A 25,595-nucleotide genomic window follows, 5' to 3' on the forward strand; every position below is an offset into this window, starting at 1 on the left:
TGCAGGTTTTTTAATTTGTATCCTTCTCTCATTATAGGTTTTCAAGTTGTTCTTATCACAGTGATGTGGGCTGTTCTTTGGAAAGGAAACTACTCACTGCAGCACAATTTAAAAAAAGGTTGGTTTAAATGTGTTCATGTTTTGTTATCTCGTGTTTAAAAATTTTATTTACCTGGATTGTCAACTTACTATTGCTTTTCCCTCTACAGAAAAACAGAACTCTCCAAATGTCTTCCAACAATGACCCGATTTTAAACTACATGTTCCAAAGAAACTCTGATGTCCTCCCTGGGACAAGCTCCAGGGACCAGAAAGGGCCTGTGCTAAGTTTTCACAACATCTGTTATCATGTAAAAGAGAAGAGAGGCTTTCTATTTAATCGAAAAACAACTGAGAAAAAGAAACTATCAGATATCAAGTATGTGCATAAACCTTTGAAAGGATCACTTTATTGACCTACAGTGAACTTCAGATTTTGGCTATTACCAATAAACTGCTATGAATATTTGCATTCAAATATCTAATTAGACATATTGAGCTTTTTTTCTTTTTGGCTAAATTGGGACTGAAATGATTGGATCACTTGTTGAGTGTATGTTTAGCTTTGAAAGGAACTGAACTAAAATCCATTCATTAAAGTGATTGTACCATGTACATCAGTCTTTGAGAAAATGAACAATTAATGTGCAATTTAGTTTCCCTTATGTAAGCCACATGGCGGAAAAGGCCTGGTGGTGTCTTTCTTTCTTTCTTTCTTTCTTTCTTTCTTTCTTTTCTTTCTTTCTTTCTTTCTTTCTTTCTTTCTTTCTTTCTTTCTTTCTTTCTTTCTTTCTTTCTTTCTTTCTTTCTTTCTTTCTTTCTTTCTTTCTTTCTTTTCATACCAGCATTGAATGTATGGCACTTAACCACTATGCCACATCTCCTACTCAGCCTTTTATTATGATTTATTTAGAGACAGTTCTCCCTGTCTTGCTTAGGGCCTTACTAAGTTGCTGAGGCTAACCTTGAACTCATGATCCTCCTGTTACATCCTCCTGGACTGATGGGATTACAGGCATGTGCCACCACACTGGCTACTTTATTGCTTTTTGGTTGTAGGTATATAATTGATCTTTCCAAACTCTAAAACAGAATGTTTTTCAATTTCACTACTGAAACATGTTTTCTGAAACAGACAAGTTTTAGTTTTGGGTACCTTTGCAGTATATGTCCTTTTTATGTTCTAGAAGTAAAGAGGTTGAAATGATAGTACATTGTGAAAGTATTTTTATTTTCAAATAGACCTGTTTTAAATGAATGGTCTATTTATAGTTGTTCACAGTTTATAACAATTTACTCATTACTCACTCTAATAAAAACAGGTAGAACATATTTAAATATAAGATCCCTACAATTTAATTGAAGTTATCTAATTTTTAAAATATCGAAAAATTGTGATTTTGTTTTTATTCTTTTCATCCAGCAACAAAATCAGAATTCAAAGTGCGATGTTGAAGTGGGATCTAGAGTGGAAGGGAGATGAGTGTTACTTTAGAACCTATCACTAAGAGGTACCTCCACGAGTTCACAGATGCTGGGCATTAGGAGTGTCAGTGGTTTTCTGATATTTTGTGAGCCTCTTTTTCCTTTTGATGTTGTCACAATGTAATTTGGCTTTGCTCAGATACTATGACCTATGAGTTCTGTTTGTGTTATAAGGGAAATAATCATTCCTAGAAAAAGCAAGCAGCTTCTCCTGGTTCTCCAAGGCTGGAGAGTGGTTATAAAAGAATCTTTTGACTCAGTTTGGCTGAAGATCTATACAGAATTTGGTGTTTGTTGTATTTCCTTGATATTTTTCAAGCAACTCTCTACTTTTCTGTTAATGCTAGCCAACTCCCATTAGAAATAAAAAAAGTGACAAGATAGCATAGAAATGTTGAGGCACAGGTGGAAAAGGAATAGCAAGGAACTGAGGGCTACTGGGCTGAGGCCAGAGCTTCTGTGTGGATTGGAATTCTGTCCATGCAACAAAACCTGCTGCCTTGCCTACTTCTTTTCTCTCTTCTGTTGGTTAAGAAATCCTGACTAGGAGAATGAGGAAAGGAATGGTGGATGGAAGGCTTTGATTTTTTGCTACATGATTACATAGATTTGACTTATGAAAAGCTGACAAGTCTTTTGTAAAATACACAATAATTAAGAAATTGTTGTCCTTACATATTTTGTGATGAAAGAGGTAGAAAGTACCATGCTTTGAATATGTGCATGTTGAATATATATATGATGCATACATTGCATAGGGGTTCATTTACCTCACTTATCCTTTCCCGCTAATCAACTAGGGATTCAATACACTAAAGTGGAGATTTACTTATTCAAAAAATATGGGTTTCTAGTAGGTGTCTGGTGTTGTACAAAATGCTGGTGACAGAGATAAATCCTCTTTTAGTCTGATGGATGAATCAGAAAACTAGAGCATTTTCCCTCATTCTTGTGGTGATTGACAGAAGTATTCAAAGACAGAACAAAAGCTCCTCACCCTGCATTGAGGGCCAGGTGTAAGGAGATTGAATTTTTGATAAGTGTGTGTATTGGGGGAGGAGGTTGACCATGCCCCAAGAATGACATTTAGATCCTTTGCCCATAAAGAGAACAAGACCAAAGGTTGTACCATTATCTACTAATGTGCAATAGAACCAACAGAAATCCTTCAGGAGACTTTCATCTTTTGTACTCAGTACTCGAGATTCAGTGTGCGGTGCGGTGGGTAATAGGGAAAGGAAGGAGGGAGAAGTGGTTACAGTAAGACACAGGCTGGTCGTGAAGATTTTACAGTATGAAAAAAGAGGGCCTCTGCAGACACATGCTATAAAGTGGAAAATTAAGGGGGAATGGCTTCTGAGGGGTCAGAGAATGGTGGATGGAGGGTGGGGAAACCAGGAAATAGTGGACCATAGTTGATGGACATAACTGTCTTGGTGGAATGAAAGTAGCTCTAGACTCTACTTAAACCAATGAGCAAGACTCTGTCAAATCACAGTGTTTGTGAAAATAGAAAATAAGTCACCAGCTATAGGGGGCTGATCCCTGGGCTAGAATGTGAACTCCAGGGCGCTAGGAATTTGTTTTTCCATTTGTTTATCTACTTGATTTGTTCTCATCTGTATCCCATCTCCTAGAAGAGTATGTTGTACACACACAGTAGACACGTCATAATTGTATTGCCTGATGAATTGCGGAACAGTCACTGCTCCACATAGGAACGGTTGGATTTGCAATTCTACAGTACTGCTGTTTTCTGTAACACTGGGGTTTAGTGCCAGAGAAAGCCAAATAGCAGGATCTGTGAAATTCTTTGCCTTAACATTCACATTTTGTTCCTGATCGAATCATTCAGAATGGCTTGATCATTCCTTGAGAAAGTATGTTAAACTTGGGAAGTTTTTCAAGTAATGAAGACTTAGGGAATAATGTTTCCTGGTCATTTTAGAAGCACTTGCTAGGTAGATATTAATAAGGGAGATGTATTAAGAACTGTAGAGAAATGAGCTTTGAGAATTTAACCAAACATTTTGCATTTGGGGGATGGCTAATGATTGAACCCAAGATTTCATGAATGCTAAACACCCATACTAGCACTGACCTATACCCCCAGACCTACCAAGTCATTTGTGAGTCTTTACACTGGGGGAGGAAGGATATCAAATGAATTAAGAATTTTCTGAGTCACAGCTGGCTCTTGCTTTACCACACTCTCATTATACTAGTCCAGTGATTTAGAGTTTCTTCAGTCAATGAACAAAGTGAAAGGTACATTTCACCCCAGCCACTAGCAACCCTAGTTTCTTTGTGGTAGATCAGGTGCTACAGGCCAAGAAAGGTGAGATCATTCTGGATGTGATTGGTGTGGGGCAGTAGTGTGGGGACTTTCATATTTTATAACAGCTGTACACTCATAGGGTATCAGTATATGAGGACATATAGCTGTTGGCTTGGATCCTACACTTGGAATAGATACTGATTCCACAGTAGAACACATCTTGATGTGCCTAGCAATTCTAAAGAGAGACTGGCATAGACACCAGAGTTCTGAATGTATAAAGCCAGAATGCTGTGTGCACTCCTTTGCCCCTCCAGTAGCCCTGCCCTTAGTTCTCTTCCTCTATTTCATTCTTCTTAGTAGTTTCACCTCTTACATTTAGGACAGCATTGAGCCTATTTGACTTCTTGGGCCTTAGCACAGTCAATAGTGCCATAATTACCCCTTCTGCACTGATTTTTCACTGCCCTCAGGCATACACTATGAATCATAGTTGCATCCATTTTCTGAGAGAAAATGGTTTCTTATATTCTGGAGTGCTTTATTCCACTCTTGAATTTCTACTGAAGACACAATAATTTTTGTTCTGATGAGATTCTAAAAGTGAGAACACTGCTGCTTATAAGTCTCCAAATCAGTGGTTCATTCATTGTGTCTGACTTGACTGAGAAGCACGTGAGGGGATTTGAAGAGACTGATCATCAAACATTATTCAGAAGTTGTTGTAAGAGGCATAAGAATAATACAGATAATTGACAAGAATTTACTATTCATTTTGTGATCTGTGAACATAAATGGAAATATGTCATTTCCCAAACAGCATTAATGGTTTCAAGATATTTTGGGAATGTGAGGGATTTTTCTTTATTCCTGACTATTGGATGATATCCTATGTATGCTAGACTTCTATTAAGAATGACTTATTTTCTTTAAGTTTCAGTGCTTGTTATCTATCTGGAATTTCATCAACTAAATGTATTCAATGCAGCCTCTAAAACTATAGAACACTTTAAAAACAGAAATGCTAAATCAGTATATTTTTGTGTTTACAGTGGGATCATGAAACCTGGCCTTAATGCTATCATGGGACCCTCAGGTGGAGGCAAAACATTGTGAGTACAATAGAAAGTATAATTCAAAGCCCTTTTGGTGCTGCTGTTTTAATGTTCTTTGAAAAATCATAGGCATTTGATGGACATTCCTGGTCTGATCCTAAGTAGTGTATATCACTTGCTTTTAGACTAGCTTGTGGTTTTAATCATAGGACCAGAAAGTCTTTTTAAAATTCAGTATGAATAACACAACATGATAAGGTGATAAGTCATAGCAGCTGTCCTTGTTATCAGCAAATGAGGAAGGAAGATAAGGGAATACTATTAAAATGGAGAGAAGGAGCTGAAGTTCTCAATGAGCACATGCATCTGAGATAAAAAAGATCCTACTACCTGGGTTGGGATCATCAAGGTAAGGGTCATTGGGACTCTATACTGGATAAGCCAATGATCTCTTGCTTTAATGTGTTTGGGATTTTGTATAGTACATGATGAAAAGGAAGGTAAGAATTTCTGTATGTGTGTGTGTGTGTGTGTGTGTGTGTGTGTGTGTGTGATAGAGAGAGAGAGAGAGAGAGAGAGAGAGAGAGAGGTAGAGAGAGTGTGTGTATGTGTGTGTACAGACCATATGTTAAACCATAGAATTTTTTGATTAGTTCATTTTTAACATGAACAAAATTTGGATTCTGAGTATGTGAGAGTTGTAGCCTTTGTAGGAAGGAAAAATCTTACAATATATGTGTCCTTTTATAGGTTGTTAGATATCTTAGCTGCAAGGAAAGATCCAAGTGGTTTATCTGGAGATGTCTGGGTACATGGAGTACCTGAAGATTCGAATTTCCCACATAATACAGGTTATGTGGTACAGGTAAATATTAGTGATTTTACCTTTTAGATTTCCCCTGTTCCTGTAAGGCAAGAGCCTTGGCTTATAGTTTAGTGTGCTTCCAATTGAACATGCTCAGAACCAACTTTATTTACTCCACATTTATGAAAATTGAGGGAGGAGTCACAAGGAGAGATAGAAAGAACCTGCAATATTAACTTTTAGGCAGTGGTATCAATTCTAACTCTCCTATCATTTCCAAAAGGATCTATTGTTGTCCTTTTTGCCCTTCATTCACCTCTCTTCTTCTCCTAAAGTATGACTTTAGCAATTCCTCATTGAAAGATTTGTAAGTGAAGTGTCTAGAAGGCATAATTTTGTGTGGTCCACCTGGGTATGCAAATAGGGAGTGAAAATGCTTCCCTTGGGCTCTGAGGCTGTGTGTGTAAAGTTACAGAAATCCTTAGAGTTGAATGTTCACAGTAGCTAGAACTTTCCTTTGGGTTTGTTATTTTCATATATTAAATGACATACACTGAATTGATAGTCTTAGAAAAGACGCACTGTTTCTCAAGAAAATCGCATTTGCCTTCAGGATGATGTTGTGACGGACACCCTGTCAGTGAGAGAAAATATATGGTTCTCAGCGGCTCTTCGGCTTCCAACAACTATGTCAAAACAGGAAAAAAATGAGAGGATCAACAAGGTCATTAAAGAATTAGATCTGGAGGAAGTGGCAGATTCCAAGGTAATGTAAGAAACCTGATAGAATCATAACCAGGAAGGAGGGGCTCCCACGTGGGCAATGTGACCTTAATCAGAAGTTTCCCAAAGTTTGTGTTGTCAAAATTGGTGGTTTTCTGTGGTGATGAGAAAAGTGATTATTTACATACTAAGAAGAGGGAAATTATGTGAAGAAACAATCTTAACTCTGTCTTGTCCTGTTGATGGGTACTTAGTTTGCTTATCTAGCTTGGCTGTTGTGAATTTTGCTACTATAAACACTGCTGTGCATCACTGTAGTATGCTGATTTAAATTTTCCTGGATATATACCAAAGAGTGGGATAGCTGGTTTATATGGGGGTTTCATTTCAGGCTTTTGGGGAATCTCCATACTCCATAGTGTTTGCACAAATTTGCAGTCTCATCCCACCAACAATGTATGAGCATACCTTTCCCTCCACATTCTCACCAACAATTATTATTATTTGTATTCTTGAATGTCACCTTTCTGACTAGAGTGAGATGAAATCTCCAAGTAGTTTTAATATATATTTCCCTAAGTGCTACTGATATTGAATATTTTTTCATGTACTTGTTTTCTGTTTGTCTTTCTTCATTTGAGAAGTGTCTGTTTAATTCTTTTGCCCATTTTCTGATTGGTTCATTTTTTTCAATTGGTGTTATAGTTTTTGAGTTACTTGTATTTTCTGGAAATTCATGCCCTTTGTGAGAAGCAGGTAGGAAATATTTTCTCCGATTCTGAAGCTTTCTCTTCACACTTAGTTCTTTTCTTTGCTGTGCCAAAATTTTTGTGTTTGATGCCATCTCATTCATTGATGTTTTTAATTATATTTCTTGTGTTTTAGGAATCTTGTTAAGAAAGTGGTTTTCTGTGCCATCATGTTGGAGTGTTGGGCCAATATTGTCTTCTAGCAGATGCAGCGTTTCTAATTTCTAGGTCCTTGATCCACTAAGTTGAGCTTTGTGCAGTCTGAGAGATAGAACCTAAATGTCATACTACTCCATATGGATTTCCAGTCATCCCAGCACTATTTGTTGGAGAAGCTGTCTTTTTTTCAACATGATTTTGGCATCTTTTTTCTAGTTTGAGGTAACTGTATTTATGGGACTTTGTCTCTGTGTCTTGTACTCCATTCCATTAGATTTCATATCTGCATTGATGCCAGTACCATGCTGTTTTTCTTTCTATAGCTCTGTAGTATAATTTGAGGTTCAATATTGTGATGCCTCCTGCTTTTCTCACTAGCAGTGAATCTGTACAGTGCTTTAGGTAGAGTGGCCATTTTGACAATATTAATTCTGTCTGTCCAAGAACAAGAGATGTCTTTTCATCTTCTGAAGTCTACTTCAATTTTTTTTTTTTTATTTTTCTATTATTTTCATTGTAGGTGATGCTTCACTTCCTTTGTTAGATTTATTATAAGGTTTTTTTTAGGCTATTGTGAATAAGATAGTCTTTCTAATTTATTGTAGTGATATTTCGTTTTTCATCTTAAATTTTGTTTAAGTTTTTTTATCTCTTTCTTTTAGTTAGTTTGGCTAAGAGTTTATCTATTTTGTTTACCTTTCAAAAAACCCACTTTTTTTTCATTGATCTTTGGATCTACTTTTCATTCTCAATTTCATTGGTTTCTGTTCTGATGTTGATTATTTCCTATCTTTCATTGATTTTGGTGTTGGTTTGTTCTTGTTTCTTAGGGCCTTGAGATGTAATTTTAGATTACTTACTTGTTGCACTAGCTCAATGTTACAAACTTTCCTCTTAGAGCTGTCTTCATACTGTCCCAGAGATTTTGATATGTTCTATCAATATTCTCATTTATTTTTAATTTTTTTTTATTTCTCCCCTTATTTCTTCTGCTATCCATTCACCTTCAGAAGAGTATTATTTAATCTGCTGGTGTTAGAGTGATTTCTGTTTTTTTATCTTTATATAATTTAAATTTTCATTCACTTTTTAATTTTTTATTATTATTTTTTAAATTTATATATTACAGTAGAATACCTTATAATTCATATTATACATATAGAGCACAATTTTTCATATCTCTGGTTGTATACAAAGCATATTCACACCAATTCATGTCTTTATACAAGTACTTTGGATAATAATGTCCATCACATTCCACCATCATTTCTAACCCCAAGCCCTCTCCCTTTCCCTCACACCCCTCCCTTTCTTTCCTACCCCTCTGCCCTATCTAGAGTTCATCTATTCCTCCCATGCTCCCCTCCCTACCCCACAGTGAATAAGCCTCATTATATCAGAAAAAACATTCAGCTTTTAGTTTTTTGGGATTGGCTAACTTCACTTAGCAAAATTATCTCCTCCAACTCCATTCATTTACCTGAAAATGCAATGATGTTATTCTCTTTTATTGGTGAGTAATATTCCATTGTGTATAAATGCCACATTTTTTTATCCACTCATCTACAGAAGGGCATCTAGGTTGGTTCCACAGTTTAGCTATTGTGAATTATGCTGCTCTAAACATTGATGTGGCTTTGTCCCTGTAGTATGCTGTTTTTAAGTCCTTTGGGTATAGACCGAGGATAGAGATAGCTGGGTCAAATGGTGGTTCCATTCCCAATTATCCAAGGAATCTCTATATTGCTTTTCATATTGGCTGCACCAATTTGCAGTCCCACCAGCAGTGTATGAGTGTACCTTTTTCTCTACATCCTCACCAACACTTATTATTGTTTGTCTTCATAAAAGCTGCCATTCTAACTGGAGTGAGATAAATATTAGAGTAGCTTTAATTTACATTTCTCAAATTGCTAACGATGATGAGCATTTTTTTCATATATTTGTTGACTGGATTGGTTGTATATCCTCTTCTGAGTAGTGTCTGTTCAGGTTCTTGACCCATTTGTTGATGGGGTTATTTGTTTTGTTTTTGTTTTGTTTTGTTTTGTTTTGTTTTGTTTTTGGTGCTTAGTTTTTTGAGTTCTTTATATACCCTAGAGATTAGTGCTCTATCTGATGTGTGAGGGATAAATATTTGCTGCCAGGATGTAGGCTCTCTGTTCACCTCACAAATTGTTTCTTTTTCTGAGAAGAAACTTTTTAGTTTGATTCCATTTCATTTATTGATTCTTGGTTTTAATTCTTGCACTATAGAAGTCTTATTAAGGAAGTTGGGGCCTAATCCCACATGATGGAGATTAGTACCTAATTTTTCTTATATTAGGAGCAGAGTCTCTGGTTTAACTCCTATGTCCTTGATCCACTTTGAGCTAAGTTTTTTGCATGGTGAGAGATAGGGGTTTAATTTCATTTTGTTATGGATTTCCAGTTTTCCAAGCACTATTTGTTGAAGAGGCTATTTTTCTCCAATGCATGTTTTGAGTGCCTTTGTCTAATATAAGATAATTGTAATTTTGTGGGTTAGTCTCTGTGTCCTCTATTCTGTACCATTGGTCTACCAGTCTGTTTTGGTGCCAATACCATGCTGTTTTTGTTACTATTGCTCTGTAGTATAGTTTAAGGTCTGGTATAGTGATGCCACTGGTTTCACTGTTCCTGCCAGGATTGCTTTAGCTATTCTGGGTCTCTTATTTTTCCAGATGAATTTCATGACTGCCTTTTCTATTTATATGAGGAATGCCATTGAGATTTTAATTGAAATTGCATTAAATCTGTACAGTGCTTTTAAAAATCTTATTGTTGATTTCTAATTTCATTCCTGTATGTTATGATAAAATTCAAGATATTATCTCTGTTTTCCGATATTTGCAGTTATTTGTTTTGTGACTGAAAATATGGTTTGTTTCAGAAAATGTTCCATGTGCTATCAAGAGGAAAGTGAATTTAGGCATTGATGAATGAAGTATTCTATAAATGTCTCTTAGGTCTATGAATTAATTTAACTTTTTGTTCTGTAGAATCTTTACTTAGTTTTGGTTTGGTTGATCTATCCAGTGTTGAGGGAGAAAATTTAAAGTCACCCAGTATCAATATATTGTGGTCTATTTTATTCTTAATATTGATAAGGGTTTTTGTTTCATGTACATAGGTACTCTGTTGGTTGAGGCATTAATCTTTGCCATCATTATCTTGTTGCTATATAATTTCCTTTAACAATATGAAGTGCCTTTCTTTCTCTCTTCTGATTAATTTTGGCTTGAAATGTACTTTATCTAATATGACAGTAGTTACACTTGACTGTTCATTAGTCCAACTTTAATGGTATATCTTTTCCCCTCCTTTCACCTTGAGTCTAAGAATGTCTTTGCCTGTGAGGTGAGTCCTTTGCAGACAACATACAGTTGGATGTTGTTCTTTATTCTGGCCTTTAATCCTATGTCTTTTGATTGATGATTTTAGACTATTTACATTCAATGTTGTTATTAGGAGATGGTTTATATTTCTAAACATTTCAATTATTTCTAATGTTTAAAGAAGACTTGATTCCTCTTTAATTGACTATTCTTCTTGAGCACTTCATTCCTATGGTGCTTTTCATTTTCATTTATCATTTCTTCATGTAAACTTTCATTGTGTATGTCTTGTAGTGCATTCTTATTAGTTATGAATTATTTTGGTTTTCTTTTTTATGAAATTTTTTTAATTTTTCAATTTTGAAGCCTAATTATGCTGGGTGTAGAAATTCTTTGTTTACATCCATTTTCTTTTAGAAGTTTATACATTATACCAAGTACTTCTAGCTTTTAGGGTCTAGCTTGAGAAATCAATTGAAATCTGTTTTGGTTTAGTTTTTTTTTCACATCTTCATACCTGTATTTTGTATAATGATGACTGTCTCTTTCCACCACCCTTGTTATTCCCCTTCTCTCTCCCTTTCCCTCCTACCCCTATTCCCTGTGTAGAAGTAATCTTCCTCCTATGCTCTCCCTCCCTAACCCACTTTGAGTCATCCTCCTTATCTCAGAAAAAAACATTTGACATTTATTTTTTGGGGATTGGCTAACTTCACTCAGTATAATCTTCTCTAATGCCATCCATTTCTCTGCAAATGCCACAATCTTATTCTTTTTTAGTGCTGAGTAATAATCCATTATGTATAAATGCCACATTTTTTAATCCATTTATCCACTGAAGGACACCTAGATTGGTCCCACAGTTTAGCTATTGTGAATTGTGCTGCTATAAACATTGATATGGCTGTGTCCCTGTAGTATGCTGTTTTTAGATCCTTTGGGTATAGTCCCAAAAGGGGAATAACTGGGTCAATTGGTGGTTCCATTTCCAGCTTTCTAAGGAATCTCCATACTGCTTTTCAAAATGGCTGCACTAATTTGCAATCCCACCAGTAGTGTATGAGTGTAACTTTTCCCCTGCATCCTCGCCAACACTTGTTGTTGTTTGTCTTCATAATGACTGCCATTCTTATTGGAGTGAGATGGTATCTTACAGTAGTTTTGATTTGCATTTCTCTGATTGCTAGAGATAATGGCATTTTTTAGAATATTTGTTGATTGATTGTATATCATCTTCTGAGAAGTGTCTGTTCAGGTACCTGGCACATTTATTGATTGGATTATTTGTTTTTGTTTTTGTTTTTTGTTTTTTTTTTTGGGTGCGTATCTTTTTGAGCTTTTTATATACCCTAGAGATTAGAGCTCTGTTTGATGTGTGAGGGGTAAAAATTTGTTCCCAGAATGTAGGCTCACTGTTCACCTCACAGATTATTTCTTTTGCTGAGAAAAAATATTTTTAATTTGAATCCATCCCATTTGTTGATTCTTGGTTTTAATTCTTGTGCTATAGGCATCTTATTAAGGAAGTTGGGGCCCAGCCCCACGTGATGAAGATTACAGCCTACTTTTTTTTCTATTACACACAGAGTCTCTGGTTTAATTCCTAGGTCCTTGATCCCTTTTGAGTTAACTTTTGTGCATGGTGAGAGATAGGGATTCAACCTCATTTGTTGCATATGGATTTCTAGTTTTCCCAGCACCATTTGTTAAAGATGCTATCCTTTCTCCAGTGCGTACTTTTGTCACCTTTGTCCAATATAAGATAATTGTAATTTTGTGGGTTAGTTTCTGTGTCCTCTATTCTGTACCATTGGCCTACCACTCTGTTTTGGTGTCAGTACCATGCTGTTTTTGTTACTATTGTCTGCAGTATAGTTTAAGGTCTGGTATAGCAATACCACCTGTTTCACTCTTTCTGCTTAGAATTGCTTTATCTATTCTGGGTCTCTTATTTTCCAGATGAATTTCATGATTGTTTTTCTACATCTAGGAGGAATGCCATCAGGATTTTGATCAGAATTGCATTGAACCTTTATAGTGCTTTTGGTAGTACGTTCATTTTAATAATATTAATTCTGCCTATCCATGAGCAAGGTAGCTCTTTCTATCTTCTAAGGTCTTCTTCTATTTTTCTCTTTAGGGTTCTGTAGTTTTATTGTATAGATCTTTCACCTTTTTTGTTAAGTTGATTCCCAAGTATTTTATTGAGGTATTTTATTGAGGTATTTATTTTTGAGATATTGTGAATGGGGTAGTTTTCCTCATTTCCTTTTCAGAGGATTTTTCACTGATATACAGAAATGCCTTTGATTTATGGGTGTTGATTTTATATCCTGCCACTTTGCTGAGTTCATTTACTACTTCTAGAAGTTTCCTGATGGAATTGTTTGGGTCTTCTATGTATAGAGCAAATAGTGCTACTTTAAGTTCTTCTTTCCTACAGTTATTCCTTTAATTTCTTTTGTCTGTCTAATTTCTCTGGCCAGTGTTTCAAGAACTATGTTGAATAGAAGTGGAGATAGAGGGCATCCTTGTCTTGTTCCAGATTTTAGAGGGAATAACTTCAGTTTTCTCGGTTTAGAATGATGTTGGCCTGAGTCTTAGCATAGACAGCCTTTACAATGTTGAGATAAGTTCCTGTTATCCCTAGTTTTTCTAGTGTTTTGAACATAAAGTGGTGCTGTATTTTGTCAAATGCTTTTTCTGAATCTATCAAGATGATCATATGGTTCTTATCTTTAAGTCTATTGATGTGATGAATTACATTTATTGATTTCCATATGTTGAACCAACCTTGCAGCCTGGGGATGAGTCCCACTTGATCATGGTGCATGATATTTTTGATATGTTTTTGTATCTGATTTGCCAGAATTTTATTGAGGATTTTTGCATGTGTATTCATTAGAGATGTTAGTCTCAAGTTTCCTTTTTTTGAAGTGTCTTTGTCTGGTTTTGGAATCAGGGTGATATTGACCTTGTAGAATGAATTTTGAAGTACAATCTTTTTTTCTATTTCCTGAAATAGATTGTAGAAAATTGGTATTAGTTCTTTTTTAAAGATCTTGTAAAACTTGACTGTATATGTGTTCAGTTCTGGGCTTTTCTTGTTTTGTAATATTTTGATGTCTTTTTCTATTTCCTCACTTGATATTGGTCTGTTTAAGTTGTGTATATCCTCCTGACTCAAACTGGGGAGGTCATACGACTTTAGGAATTTATCAATGCCTTCACTATATTCTATTTTATTAAACTATAAGGTTTAAAAATAATTTCTAATTATCTTCTGTATTTCTGTAGTGTCTGTTGTGATATTGCCTTTTTCATCACATATGCTAGTAATTTGGGTTCTCTGTCTTCTCTTCATTAGCATGGCTAGGGGTCTGTCAATCTTATTTATTTGTTCAAAGAACCAACTTTTAGTTTTGTCAATTTTTTCAATTGTTTCTTTTGTTTTGATTTCAGCTCTATCTTGTGGTGAGAGAGGTGTGTTAATGTCACCCATGATTATTGTGTTGTGGACTATTTGACTCTTGAACTTGGGAAGTGTTTGTTTGATGAACATAGCTGCACCATTGTTTGGGGCATATATATTAATAATTGTTATGTCTTGTTGTTGTATGGTTCCCTTGAGCAATATTTAGTGTCCTTATTTATCCCTTTTGATTAACTTTGGCTTGAAGTCTACTTTATTTGATATGAGTATGAATTCCCCTACTTGCTTACAAGGTCCACGTGAGTGGTATGATTTTTCCCAAACTTTCACCTTCAGTCTGTGTATGACTTTTTCTATCAAATGAGTCTCCTATAGGCAGCATATTGTTGGATATTTTTTTAACCCAATCTAGTAGCCTATGTCTTTTGAATGGTGAGTTTAAGCCATTAATATTTAGGATTACTATGAGATATGGTTTGGATTTCCAGCCATATTTGTGGTTTTTTGTTGTTGTTGTTATTTAACTTGACTTGATTTTCCTCTTTGATTACTTTTTTCCTTTAGTGTTCTACCACCCACTGTTGGTTTTTATTGTTATTTTTCATTTCTTCTTCATGAAATGTATTGCCAAGGATGTTTTGAAGCACTGGTTTTCTATTTGCAAATTCTTTTAACTTTCGTTTATTGTGGAAGGTTTTTATTTCATCTTCATATCTGAAGCCTAATTTTGCTGGATACAAGATTCTTGGTTGAAACCCGTTATCTTTCAGCCTTTGAAATATGTTGTTCCAGGATCTTCTAGCTTTCAGGATCTGTGTGAAAAGATCAGTCATTAACCTAGTTGGTTTCCCCTCTATGTAATCTGCTTCCTTTCTCTTGTGGCTTTTAAAATTTTCTCCTTGTTCTGTATGTTGGGCATTTTAATTATAATGTGTCTTGGTTTGAATCTTTTATAATTTTGCACATTCAGTGTCCTGTAGGCTTCTAGAATTTGGATTTCTGTTTCTTCATTTCTGGAAAGTTTTCTAATATTATTTCATTGAACAGATTGCTCATTCCTTTGGTTTGGACCTTAATACCTTCCTCTATCCCAATAACTGTTAAATTCGGTCTCTTTATTCTATCCCATATTTCTTGAATGTTCTGCTTGTTGCTTCTTATCAGTCTCGCTGTGCTGTATACGTTCTTTTTGAGATGATATACTTTGTCTTCATTGTCTGATGTTCTTTCTTCTAAGTGTTTTACTCTGCTGATGATACTCTCATTTGAGTTTTTAATTTCAATTTGGTTTATCATTTCTTTCATTTCTAGGATTATTTTGTAGAACCTCTATCTTCCTGTAGATGTGATCTTTTGCCTCCTGGATTTGTTTATGAAATTCATTGTTGAAGTGATCTTTCATTATCTGCATTTGTTGTCTGATGTCTTTCCTGAGACTCCAGAACATCTGAACCATGAATATCCTGAAATCTTTATCTGACTTTCTTTCTGCTCTAGATGTTACCTCTTCTAATGTTGTATTGTCTTGCATTGTTTGTGGTCCTTTCTTTCTTTGTCTTTTCATGCTGCTCATGTTTCTTTCCAGCTCTGTGAATGTGTTGTGTTATTGTTTTTCCCCTATATATTTATATTGCACTTGTATAGTTCCAAAATCTCTCCTTTGTGGGTAAAGACAATGTTAACAGTTTCCAATATCAACAATCCATCATCTATTAACAGGTTTTCATTATTAATACATTTATAGTTAGTCTCTATGTCTACAGATGTTGGATTCAATCATTATTTAAAATATAGTCATTATTTTCATAAAAACCATACCATTTCTGGTGGTGTACAGAGAACTGAATCGTGCGCAGAGCCACCAGAAGCGGTATCTCCTCTACTGCGCCATCTTTGCTCCTTGGTTTAGTTTTAAATGTGACCAATCCTTTTTCCCTTGAAGTTTTTACAATTTTATCCTTATTCTATAGGTTGTGCATTTTTTAATAATGTTTCTAGGTATGGATGCCTTGTAATTTTTGTATAATTTGAGTACTTTTGTCTCTTTTATTTGAATTTCTATCTCATTCTTAAGGTTTGAATATTTTTCCAATATTATTCATTGAAAATATCATGAATCCCTTTATCCTTTATCTATCTCAATGAATCTTAAGTTTGGTGTTTTAATAATATCCCAGATTTCTTGAATATCATTTTTAGAATTTCTTTATCTTTACTGAAGTAATCTTTCACCTCCTGTATTTTACCTCCAATTTTGCTTTTTACATCTTTTTAGGTAATAGAACATTTTAACTATGAAATTCCTAAATTATTTTTCTACATATCCTCCATGGTAGTGTCCATGCAGCCGATTGTTGAAGCATCATTGGTTTGGGGTTGATTTGTTTGCTTGCTTTTTCATATCATTTCTATGACTACCCATCTATTGGTATAGTTTTCACTTCTTTATTAATGGAGGGACTACTTGTGAGTTTCTTTCTCTTAAGAGCCCTGGATTGATATAATATCCAAATATTAATTTACTTTTTCAGTATGTCACCTCTGCTGATCCTAATATCAGCACCACTTTTTAAAATGCCAGTGAATCCTATTTACCATAATCTTTTCAGAGCCAAGTTTCATACTATTCAACCTTATAAGAAATAAAAACTTTTTGCTATTTTTTTCCCACAGTTCCCCATATATACATGTAAATCTGTAATAAAGTTCTGGAACAGCTCAAAAAATAGTTAATAGTTATTAAATTTAGTACAATTACTGTGACCTTAAAAGAGGAATAAGGGCAGGGGAGAAAGATAGGCCAAAAAGAATTTGAGAAAAGATAGGCTGTAAAAATAAAGAGAGAGAAAAAAGATATAAAATATAATTCACACCCAGATACAAAGGCAAAATAGATGGATGATGAGTATTTAAGGTAGTATTAGATAATGCAAGAGAATGAATCAGGGATATAAATAACAAGTATAAACCAGAGAAATGAAAACAAAGATAGGAAGATTGACACCAAATAATACTTTAAACCATTAGATAAAATACATTCAAATGGGTTGAAGGTAGAGTGTTGGCTGTTGGGGTCACTACTCTCATTCATTTTAACGAATTCTGTAAATTATCAAAGTTGATGTTAGAGTTTTTTATAGTAAACCATGCCAAGGTAAAGAACAAAGATGCTGAATCTTGGTTTGGATTTCAGAGGGGTTTGGACCTGTAGCAGATGAACACCTTTCCTTGGCTGTGGATCTCTCCTGAGTTACAGTGGTGTAGGAGCCACCTTTCACCATTTTTGTTTGCTGAGCGATTGAGTCAGGTTTACTTTGGAGCTGCTATTTTTTAAACTGATTTTGTCTTTCTAGGAAAGCACTTTTTTTACTCTCTTATTTAGCTGCAAGCTGGCACTTCCATTGGTTGTTTGCTTAGTTTTCCAGGGGAAATGTTCAAAGTTGTTGGCTTCTTACAATCATAAAGTCTCATTGATTGAAATAATTTATTTTTTAGTCTTTATGATCTGAACATAACAGAAATGTAAAAAATAGTTTGATTAATGATATGAACAATTACCTAATAATTAAAGTATTAATGCCACTGTATTAGTAATAATATCATTCACTTTGATTGCTCATTTTCCCCCTTTTCTCCCCTACTAACATAAGAAAATAAGCACATTTCCTTACCTTACCAATATCAGTATCAATGAAAAAATGGACAAGGTCTCTGTATTAACAACTGTTTTATGACTATATTTACATCCATTCACATTTCAGTAATTGTTCCCAATGGCCTTATTTATTGGTTTATAATTATTATAAAGAATAATAGATTTCATTGTGGTATATTTAGACATTTAAATAATACTTTGAACTAGTTACCCAAATGTCTTTTATAGTACAATTGTTAATGGAAACTAATCAAGGGCCATAAGAAGCATTCGATAATGATATGTTTAGAGACTCCAAATTCTAGATGTGTTTGCTACTTCCTACCTCCCCCAGAGCTTCTTTATTCCCTTTCCACACATATACTGGTGAAAAGATTGGGCCAGTTTCCCTGTGAAATATCCCCTCTTCTGGGATTTTCTGAAAAGATGAATGAGCAATTCTGAGGTACCTTAAACTGTAGAAAGAATTATTGTGAAAAATTATGAAATTGAAAAGATGTGGATATGGTATGATGGGTAGTATATGTTTCTTGCTCCAAGGTGATTCTCTTTTTTTCAATCCAATTGGGATCCTTTGTGGAGATGGTGTGTCTGTAGGAAGTGGTCACAACACTGTAAAAGATCATTATAGGTAGTGTCCTTATATTTCCTTCTATTTTATTTGTTTGTTTGTTTATCTTTGATACTAGGTATTGAACCCAAGGGTTCTTAAACATTGAGCTATATCTCCAGCCCTTTTTTGATATTCTATTTAGAGACAGGATCTCACTAAGTTGCTTAGGGCCTCACTAAGTTGCTCAGATCCTCACTAAGTTTCTCAGGCTGGCTTTGTATTCATGAATTCCTGCCTCAGCCTCCCAAAGTACTGTGATTGCAGGCATGCTCCACTGAGAACAGCTCTTCTCCTATCTTAGTAGTCATTTCCCCATTTTATAGGCTTTTCTTTTCTTTCTTTTTTTAGTGTTTAACTTACTCTCTTAAAACTATTTGGTGAGGAATTCACAGGACTATTAAAATAATGAGCTTCATATCAGGTGCAATCACTTGAGAACTTTGCACTGGGGCTCAGCTTCCACATGTAGTTAGAGTGAAAACTAACTCCCCCTTCTCCTATGTCTCATTTACTTGCTGTTCAGAATAATGAGGAAAATTAGGTAAAGTGTCTCTAGCAGAACTGCTGGTGGTTAATTCACCAAAAGATAGTGATGATGAAAATTTGTGAAAATGATAATATTTTGTGTTTTAGGTAAAATCTAAAGGAGAAAGAAAAAGTACTAGTATAGGAATGGAGCTGATCCTTGATCCTCTCATCTTGTTCCTGGATAGGCCCACAACTGGCTTAGATGGGAGAACAGCTAATGATGTCATCAGACTCCTAAAAAGGTAAATGCTATGGCAACATTACATTTCATCTGTTTACTATCTGATCACTTCCAGGTACTGGTATTCCTGGTGCACGAGATTCAGAAGCTAAAAAAAAAAAAAAAATAGTGTTCCTTCTTTTTTAGCAAATTACAGTCAATAAACAAGAAGTATATCAAGAATGATGAAAAAATCACATAGGGAAGTAAGGTCATGGTGAGGGCAGGGAGCCGTTTTAAACAGGAAGGTCAGAGAAGACCACAAGCATGTTACGCCTGAGTTGGGAGAGAGTGAGATGTGCTATAAATCAGAAGAGTGTTCTGGCTGGAAGAAGCAGCCAGTGGCCCTGAGATAGAGCATGTCTTATGTGTGTGGAATATCAGCAAGGCCAGAAGGACAGACCCAGAGACTAAGGGGAGTGGAGGTTGCCTGATGAACTGTCACAACAATGCTACAGATTGGGGGCTCAACAACAAAAAATTTTCTTGTATCTCTGGAGACAGAAAGTTGAAACTAGTGTGTCTTCTGGTCATTTCTTCATTAGTTTGTAAATGACACCTTCTCCCTTGTGTGTCTGTGTCCTAATCTCCTCCTAACTGGACATAGTCATATGAGGACACCCTGATGATCTCATTTAAAGACCTCCTTGATGGTGCTATGTCCAATGTGGTTACATCCTGAGGCACTGGGGAATAGGACTTCAACATCTGAGTTTGGGGAAGACAAAGTTCAGCCAATGAAATGTGTTTAGGATGTGAAGTGAAGTTGGGCTGATGGCAGATTTCATGGATCTCATAGACTATCAAAGAAGTATGGCTTCTCCTTTCACTAGGGGACATAGTGATATTTTGAGAGTTTTAGAGCACAGCAATGGCTGTGGGGAAGACTGTGCAGTTAGGCAAGGATGAGAGAAGACCCAGTGAAGGAGCTGCTGAGCTTCAACCAGAATGGTCATGGTGAGCAGAAGGTGGTTTCTGTTTTCAAGGGAACCAATAGGATCAAGTCAGGATTTGCACCTGGGATGGGAAGATTAAGACAATGACTGCTGAGATCTGGGGCTTGAAGAAGTGGAAGAATGAAACTAAATAAATGGGATTTCCTTTATCAAGAAAGAAAAATGGCCAGGTGGGGTCCCTCCAGTGGCTCTGGAGGCTGAGGCAGGAGAATCATACATTAAAATCCAGCATCAGCAAAAGCAAGACTCCAAGCACTCAGTGAGATCTTGTCTCTAAATAAAATACAAAATAGGGCTGGGGATGTGGCTCAGTGGTTGAGTGTACCTGTACTCAATCCCTGCCCCCCCCAAAAAAAAAGAAAGAAAGAAAGGAAAGAAGGAAGGAAGGAAGGTGGGAAGGGATGTTTATAGGAAATTTTTTAATAGTTGAGATTTATACATCATCTTTAAAAATATAAACATATTTCAAACTGACAGAAAGTATCTAAGAACAATACAGATGAAATCTTACTCTTCTCACCTGGATTCCCCTCTGTTACTTTTCATTCCATATGCAGCCCCTCCTTTCTTCTCTGCTGTTTCCCACGTAGACTTTTCTGCCATTATGTGCTACTACAACCTCCAATCAGGGAGGACATGCCATCATCTGCACTCCACAGTTCACTCCACAGATATTGCTTTGCCAGTATCCAATCAGGGCTGTTCAAATTTCCCCAGTTCTCCCTACTGTCTCTTTTTCCTGCCTTTTTGGGATCCTCTACAGAAATATATTTTTCCTGTATTTTTTCAATCTGAAAAGTTAATGGTGTGGCACTCTGCAGGGTTTATCCCAGTGCATGTTGTATGAGCTGACTCAGGCATGAAAGGATGCTGAGTTCTCAGTGAAATACACCTGGGCATGCAACCTACACAGCCTTTATTGTCTAAGTGTGGTGCACATATATGTATACATAGATGCTTCCTAAAAATACATGCATGAGTAGAGATATATCTATATTTATTGCTATTTCTGTTATTGAATATATTGAAAAGCCCAGGAACTCATAACAACATTTCTGATGCTAATCTGACACCTCTGTCTTACTTTTAGTTTCTGCCATTTTCACATTTGTAAGTGACTTCAGACATGGAGATATTCAACTCTCATTATCTCAAAATATGTACTTACTTTCTTATGCAGCAATTTATTTGTTTAAGGAAGCCAGTCTCCCGGTAGCTATGGTCTCTCCCTTTGTCCAGCACCTCTAGAAACTCCTCTGCCCCATTGTTTTAAGCTGCCAATCACACTACTTTCATGGTCTCCCTTCTGTCACAACATTGCTTCCTCTGATGCCCATGACTCTTTGAGCAAGTGTCTATGCTACAAGAGAGGAAACAACAAGAACTGAAGATATGTATGGGTTTAAACTTCTTAAGTTTAAGATGTCATTTACACATATAAGATGCCAAGACACGGGTCTGGAGTTCAGGCCCCATTACAGAACATATGTAGGATATTTTTATTCACTGACCTTTTCTTTGTGGGTTGCTCTTCTTAGCACACAGTCCTCTTTCCTCATGCCCAGAGCTTTGGTCAGTCCTTCACAGAGCACTGCTGAGCATACTCATCACCTGGGACTTGTTGAAATGCAGATCCTGTTTCTCTAGGTTCCTGGAAGGAATCAAAGTTCTCTACAGTAGTTTTAAAGAATTACTGACAATGATTCAGTTAGTCCTCAGACTCTGCTTTGAGTATTAGAGCTCTCAGGTATCCCATGTCCATCTTCCAGTCCTTTCTCAGCTTCTTATTGTCAATTGACTTAATTTCCAGTTTCCTGTGGAAGGGTTCAACATGGTCCTGTTTGGTCCTCTCTATTAGTTATCTTCTTCACCCAAAACAACTGCAACACAAGCATACAGACAGACACTGCTTGTTGTGTTACACAGAAAGGCTTCTTATAGTTTTTGAATTTTAGACTTGTTCACTTCACACTTTGTTCACTTGTATCTCTTTTCTTAGCTCACTATTGTTGAGAATTTGGATATTCTACTTTTATCACCTCCAGAATGGGTTATCACTTTCCCTTTTTTGTTTATAAGGAGCCATTAACTTCTTCAAATCCAATCATATTGAAATTATAGACCTTATCTCTTTTTTCTCTTTGAGGAAGATCATCTTTGGATATATTAGATATACTAGGTGCTTATCAAATTCTTAAATTGAAGTAATTTTCCTCATAAAATATTTACAAAACAGTTTGGGAAAGTTTTTTTTTGCCTTTGTTTCTTATACCCATAAGTAATAATTCCTATAACAGGTAGGTGAGAAATGTTTCTTCCATAAAATCAAACCAGACTCAGATTCCATCCTTGCCACTTAGTAACCGTAAGCCATTGGTTAGTTACTTGGCCTTTAAACTTTATATTTCAAAAGAAGAAAATACTAATATTATAATAGCCTTGTGAAAACATTGTGGAAATTCAATTTATCTCTAAAACATATAGCTAAGTGCTAAATAACATTCAAAGTGCTTAACAGTATTTATGTATTACTAAGGTAGGATGAAAACCAATTACTAAAGAGCCAGGATACTTAAATGATCAATGAAAATTTGTATATGACCATCCTTCTAATACTTCATTGATAACTAGTTTCAAAAGTGAGTATACGATAATCTAAGATACTTGTTAATAATATGGACTCTCTATTCCAACCACCAGAGATTGTATACCAATTTCCCTGAATTCACTGTCTTGGAAAACTATCTAGAAAACTGCATTTTCACCAATTTCTAGTCAATTCTAGACTGCTAAATCAATAAACTTTAAGATTCTTTAGTCTTTTAATAAAAGCATTGAATTTAAATATTCTCAACTACCATGTATGTAATGAGTTGAGATGAGAAATTTGTAAGAGAAAACTAAGGTGAACTGAGAGAAAAAGCTCTACTGGCAGAAATAACTATTTTACAAAATATTGCAAGGTTCAGATATTTTGGATGGGGGATACTGGGGATTGAACTCAGGGACACTTGACCACTGAGCCATTACCCCAGCCCTATCTTGTATTTTATTTAGAGACAGGGTCTCCCTGAGTGCATAGTGCCTGCTTTTTCTGTGGCTGGCTTTGAACTTTGATCCTCCTGCCTCAGCCGCCTGAGCCACTGGGATTATAGTCGCGCACCACCGTACCAGCAAGTTTCAGATAATTAACGATTTATTGTTTTCCTTTTTCACTTAGGATTTCTGAGCAGGGACGCACGATCATCTTCTCCATCCATCTGCCTCGCTATTCTATCTTCCAGCTCTTTGACAGCCTCACCATACTGGCCTCAGGAGAACTAATGTATCACGGTCCTGCCCAAAGGACTTTAGAGTACTTTGAGTCTGCAGGTGCCGTTAAACATTTTATGCCCTAGATCCTTCATTCATAGACTCCTGGCAAAGCAGAGGAGTCCCCAGGAGTGCTATGGGAATGCTCTTTGATCTTGCATAGACTTAACTGGGATGCCTCCACTCTAAAACATCTTTGGTCAGTTCAATGCCAGAATTCTTTTTCATTTTGCAGCATTTGCTTGTTTTTCAGGTCTCTCCCCTTTTCCTGTCTTATTTGAATATGCATGGTGTGTGTGTGTGTGCGCGTGTGTGTGTGTGTTTGTGTGTGTGTGTTTCATGGGACTTTTTTCTCCTTTTCAGTTATGTTGACCTTTCCCTGAAAGTTCAGTAATTAACATGTTGGACTCACACTTAGTATTCTGTCAGTTGAACTTTTTTGAAAAGTTCCAAACCATTGCCTTTTTAAACATGTAACAGATTGTGATATTGCAGTGTTTCCCCTGACACATAATCTTGCTCTGCCTTCTTCAGGGCTCCTGGAAATATTTCTTAGAAACATTAAATTGAATATTTAAGTCTTGAATGGTTGGCCCTGAAACTGATATAATGGGCCAAAATTTCTGGTCTGTCTGGTTCTTTCTATTTCAGACTGAGTACTCTGATTTCTTTAATGGTTTACCTATCTGCTTCACTTCAAGGGTTTGTGAATACGATTATAGATGTTTATCCATGACCCCAATTGAAGTTGTAAATAAGCATTTCTTCTTAATTTGTTTTTATTAAATATCTGTCACTTAAAAAAAACATCAAACACATGTGAGTTGGGAATCCAGGGAATATGAACTAAAGAGTCAGAGCTCAGGCCAAATTTAGATGTTGAGGTGAGAGGTCAGGTTTGCTGTGCTTGTCATGTTCTCTCCATAATGCTTCTCTGGGAATTTGATGTTTATTTGGAATTATGGCAGCTTGAGAGATGGTCATTTGGAACTCCAAATTTAGTAGGTTGCAAAGCAACATCTGCTAACATAGCTACTGCTATTCCAGTATTCTCTAGGTGAACTCAGAGAGCACAGTTCACCAGAAACTTAATATCTGTTCTAGGATCTACATTTAGATTTTTGAAGAAGTACTAATAAACAGTAGAGCATATTGATAGCTGCTTGGATTTTGAATTTTTATGAAAGGTAAGCCCTAATGTAAAATGTTCTGAAGAGTCCAAGAATAGTTTGAAATACATTTTTTTGTTTTGTTTATTTTTTTTTTTGCCTGAGAGAGACAGTTGTTGAAATGTTATGTGATTGAATAAAGAAGAGGAAAGGATAAATTAGAGAGGGCAGAAGAGAGCAAGAAGATGAGGAAAAATTTGTTCAGTCTGCCTTCCCTACCCCTCACCTCCAGCATCCTCTGCATGTAAGTCTTCTTTACCTTCCAAGACTATCAGCTTGAGTTCTTGGGGTGTCTTATTTTGTAGGTTTTCCCTGTGAATCCTACACTAATCCTGCAGAAATATTCCTGGACTTCTTTCATGGTGTAATAAAGAGAGAGTCAGAAGAACATGAAGGTATGTGAACCTTTCACATTTTCACATTTTTTGCCCGAGGTTTAGCAAAGAGGTGATTCATGAAAACATGACCTTGTGAATTTACATATTAATGTGATGAGTATATAGACATTGTCAGTGAGTGCTGTGGGCATTTTTATTTGTGAATGTACATGCTAATTCCTTTTTGTACTCAAGCTTCAAAATATAGGAGTCAAATAAAAGGTCAAGAGAAAACTTGTGAAATCAGGAGTATTTTGTTTATAATGAGTTAGTACTCTATGCAGTAATCTGTGACCTGTTATCCTCTTCCATTCCAAAGCTAACAAGACTGAAATGCTTTCAAAAACAGATGATTCACAGATAAAAGAATTAGCTAATAATTTTGCCAAGTCCACTTTCTACAAAGACATAAAAACTGAACTGCATGAATTCAAAAGGGATGAGAATAAGAGGTGCTGGGTCAGGAAGGAGATTCCTTATGTCACCTCCTTTGGTCATCAGCTTATTAGTCTCACCAAGCGTTCATTCCAAAGCTTTGCGGGTAATCCCCAGCACTGTATAAATGAGGTAAGTGACAAATTCTTCCAATTATGCTGTGAAATACCCATCTGAGAGCTATTTGTTTCTAATATGGACTTATGCAGGATTATTTTTTCTTCCACCCATCCTTCCATTTATTTGTC

General features: G+C 35.8%; 1 protein-coding gene across 1 annotated transcript in view; it reads left to right on the top strand.

The window, feature by feature from the left end:
• The first annotated feature begins 227 nt into the window (after positions 1-227).
• Positions 228-25,595, top strand: part of LOC144257160 (broad substrate specificity ATP-binding cassette transporter ABCG2-like) — a 46,447-nt gene continuing 21,079 nt past the window's right edge. Inside the window, exons 1-7 of the mRNA XM_077803121.1 lie at positions 228-418; positions 4,855-4,914; positions 5,608-5,722; positions 6,276-6,428; positions 18,984-19,120; positions 23,275-23,426; positions 25,232-25,479. Coding sequence (XP_077659247.1) covers positions 228-418; positions 4,855-4,914; positions 5,608-5,722; positions 6,276-6,428; positions 18,984-19,120; positions 23,275-23,426; positions 25,232-25,479 — 1,056 coding nt within the window. The remainder of the gene's footprint in view (positions 419-4,854; positions 4,915-5,607; positions 5,723-6,275; positions 6,429-18,983; positions 19,121-23,274; positions 23,427-25,231; positions 25,480-25,595) is intronic.

The sequence above is a fragment of the Urocitellus parryii genome, chromosome 10 (assembly GCF_045843805.1).
Source record: "Urocitellus parryii isolate mUroPar1 chromosome 10, mUroPar1.hap1, whole genome shotgun sequence".
NCBI classification, from domain to species: domain Eukaryota; kingdom Metazoa; phylum Chordata; class Mammalia; order Rodentia; family Sciuridae; genus Urocitellus; species Urocitellus parryii.